At 30.1% G+C, this 3,968-nt stretch overlaps 1 protein-coding gene across 2 annotated transcripts in view; it reads right to left on the reverse strand.

Annotated features, from left to right (window-relative positions):
• Nucleotides 1-3,968, reverse strand: part of DAT (Sodium-dependent dopamine transporter) — a 156,104-nt gene that overhangs the window by 31,876 nt on the left and 120,260 nt on the right. For both annotated transcript variants that reach the window (XM_067045869.1, XM_067045868.1), the window contains exon 3: nt 442-576. In XM_067045869.1, the coding sequence (XP_066901970.1) occupies nt 442-576 (135 nt within the window). The remainder of the gene's footprint in view (nt 1-441; nt 577-3,968) is intronic.

A 3,968-nucleotide genomic window follows, 5' to 3' on the forward strand; every position in this document is an offset into this window, starting at 1 on the left:
GTGCAAAAATACAATACATTTTATGTGTATATATTGTTATTTGATTTAAAAATTTTATTTATATCTCAATTTTATTCTATGTTTATTAAAGAGGGAGAAAAATAAAAGATGTATTGGGTTAAGGGAGAAAATATAATTAGATATTTAGATAAAATGAATAAGAATAAGGAAAGAATATTAATGTACAGAAATAGAAAGAAAATATTGAAGATCAAGACTGATAAAACAAAAACAAATCATGTATTACTATTATATATTATCAATTTATTATACTATCCTATACATTACAAGAATTAAAAAAAAGTTTATACCTGACAAGGTATAATAAATATGCTGTGTATTTAGCAACCCAATAAATTTGGGCAGCACAACATTTTTGAATAAAGTTTTTCTCTCTCTCTCTCTCTCTAGAATTAATCAAAGTTTCTACTATCTAATTACCTTTGAATAATGGTACGATCCTAGCCCAGCAAGTTATGGCACCTTTGCGATGAAACTGACCCAGAGCCAGTTCCATGTAGAAAAGTGGTATTCCGCCAACAAAAAGCATGATGCAGTAAGGAACCAAGAAAGCACCTGGAAAATAAAATAATTTATTATATATTTTACTAATTTTATTTAAACGTAAATTCATTATTGAACTATAAAAATCGAGAATATTATAATATAAAAAAAGTTATGACTTTTTTTAAATCCATTTATTCATACTATGTTAATAAATAGTATATAAAGAGGAAAAAATGAAAATCCATTGAACCGTTCTCCATTCAACTGAATTCATACTGACACATTTCATTGTGAATAATAACTGTCCCAAAATATATTTTCTGTTATCAAGAGACTGATTTATAAAATTGTATGTTCATTAACTCGGTAATTTTTTCTATCAATGAAAATAAATTACTAAATAAAATATACTAAAAAGCGAAGAACGGCCGTATAAATGATAAAAAGGCTTCTCATTTGTCTCGGGTAACGTAATGAACAGTTACTAGTACCTGCTAGTTTACTATAAAACGGAACATGGAGAGATAAACTTGGCTCACCAAGTTTTTAAGAATGGAATATTAGGGTTGTAAACATTTCCTCTATTTATGCTGTACGTTTGGTTATGCAATAAATGTGTGAAAAAAAGATGGAAAAGGGACCCGATATTGGAAGGGAAGGTTACCTGTCATTTTTTATCGTTGAGGAAATTGACTCGGTGATATATAAGCCCTTGAAGTAGGTCTGCAAATGACTATGTTCAATAGGTTTTTATCAGTTTATTTATTTCCACCTTCTAATCGCTCTTTTTTATTTATTATATGTGTGTTATAATGATTAATCCTATTAAAATTATTATTAAATAAAAATACTCGATTGAGCAATGCATATGTAAGTAGGTGATGACTTGTAAAACTACATAATACATCTTCTCTGAGCTTTTCTGGGATTGGTCTCGAGATCATTTTCTTTTCAGATGTCTCTGTGTATTGATCTGTGTAATGGAGGAGTTTATGTTATGGCAAGTTTATGTGGATTTGGAGATTTTTGTGAAAGAGAAGGTTTTAATTAAGATCCTAAATTCTGGAAGATATATTGTGTACTTACAGTCTGATAGATTTCCAGTCAATAATAAGGATGTTTTTGTTCAACCTTAACTAAAAAATGTTTTATTTAACAATGTAATTTATATTCAAAATCCCTTTACTAGTATATTGCGTTGCTTAGGCGTTTGTAAAAAAGTTTCTATTTTCCCAAATTTCTGGAAATTTAGCTATACTATTTACACTAAATAAAAACCAAAAAAATATCCCTCAATGGTATTAAAAAAAAATCTGTAACGCTATAACCCATGAAGGGTCAGGGGTTTAGTAATTATAAGGGAGTACTATTTCTTGAACAATGGTTGTACTAAGAGGTGATTTGTCCATGATCACGCTCAACCGCCAGATTTCTTCCCAGTCAGGGTACTCACATATAAAGGTTGGGTGGATCCCGAAGGGCTCCCGAAACCACAGATTCAACACACAGCTGCAGTTACAGAATAGATAATTATCTATAATATGTAATAATATATAATATAAATATGGGGATTCGAACCCAGGTCTTTGGAGTAGAAGTGTCTTACTGAGAAATCCCGCCCCTTCTATCTATGCTATTGACTCATGTTATTTATAAATTACTTCTTACTTTTAACTACATAATTAAATTCATAAATAAACACATACAATAGCTTTCCTGTATTCTATTCACCTCATATATTGTCTCAATTACCTTTTTTGGAATTTGAACTGAAATAAGAATATATGATGCTTATGTATTGTAAGTTGCACCAATTCACCATTAAATTTTTGTTGGTTACTAATAAGTTTGTAATTTGGCTTTCTCATTCTTACTATTTATTTAACGAAATACAATGAGGCTATAGGAATACCAGTGACGAAAATTTTTGGAATTAGTTTTCCATCATTTCTTCAAAGCGATCTACATGTTCAGAAATAATGAAGAACTAATTTAAAGTCTCCAAGAGTTGAAGACGAAAGTGAAATTTAGATTCATCAGATGAGGAAATTTAATTATTATTTAGAAAATGAATTAGAGAATTGGTGTTTTATTTTTTGTCAAAACTGTTATATAATATGAAATCTGAGAAAAAGTCTCCCAACTTAAATTTTGATGTTCAATCTTTAACAAAATATATACATATTATGAGGACATATATTTGATAAGTTACAATTTTTCAGTCTTATATTATTTAAAGCACTTAAATATGATTATATTTATCATGAATACCATTAAAATTAATTTAAGACAAATAAAGTGCATTGCTTAGAGGTAGAACAGGCATGATTAAGAAGATGAGTATGTACTTCAATCAATAATTATTATAGAAATAAATCTTAAAATAGAAAATTAAATGAAGACTTTTTTTTTTAACAAATCAAAAACGTTTTCTTTGTTATTTATAACCATTTATTTATTTTTAGTATGCACATCATACTAATCAGGATCATGCTCCTTTAAGTCCAGTCCTAGTACTTATGCGTTTAACATATATAGTTTTTCTGCATTCGAAGAATCTTTTTAGTTATATACAGAATGATGTTTTAATTTGTTTTTTAAATTTTAATGCTATAAACAGATCTCTAACTCAGAATAAATCTCCACACTAGTAAATCACAATTTGAGTACGTTGATACGACACCGCCATTTAAAATCCGAAGCACGATCCACTCTCGCGATCCATCCCAATGGAAGGGGGATGCAACAGGTCGAATACCTGTGGCCGGGGGTGATGGATGGAGGTCGGGTCTTGGACACGGCTTCTCCATTCCAAATGTCTCCCTCCCTCACGAAAAATTGCTACTCAGGACCCCACGTCCGCAGGGAAGTGGACTTTACTCTCCACTACCAAATAATTTATATTTCAAATAATAATCCTCTTTGAGTATAATAGTAGCAATCCGTCCTTAGAGCGGCGATTCTCTTCTCACCTCTTTGGAAGTTGCAGAACCTCGATTAATTTAACTTAGTTTACTGCTTATTAATCTATAGTTTTATAAACTATAGTTATACTCTAATATAATCGTTTTTTCTAAGGGTTATACTTCTATGTATAACAATTTATAGGGAATTAAACCACCCTCAAAAATTCTGCTATCCTTTAATTATCAATATTTACACCGTTTTTAAATTTCAAGCACTTTTTAAATATTGCTCGATTAAACTATCTTAAAGTCTCCTCTTCCCGTTTTAAGCTAATATTTCAAAAGCGATATAGGACCGACGCTACCCCGGGGTCTTGGCGGGGCGGGTCCGACAGGGAAGGATTGCCTTTATTTTTGTGTTATCGCTTTGAGAAAATAGACATTATTTTATTTCATTTCAAATCAAGAAAAGTCTTGCTTGAAACGTCGTTTTATTATTCTTAAAATCGCAATTCGGATATTTGTATTTTCTGAATGTGTGCTTTTTAAGCAAAA

The sequence above is a fragment of the Halyomorpha halys genome, unplaced genomic scaffold, assembly GCF_000696795.3.
Source record: "Halyomorpha halys isolate HHAL.00 unplaced genomic scaffold, Hhal_1.1 Scaffold10.1, whole genome shotgun sequence".
Classification (NCBI taxonomy): Eukaryota; Metazoa; Arthropoda; class Insecta; order Hemiptera; family Pentatomidae; genus Halyomorpha; species Halyomorpha halys.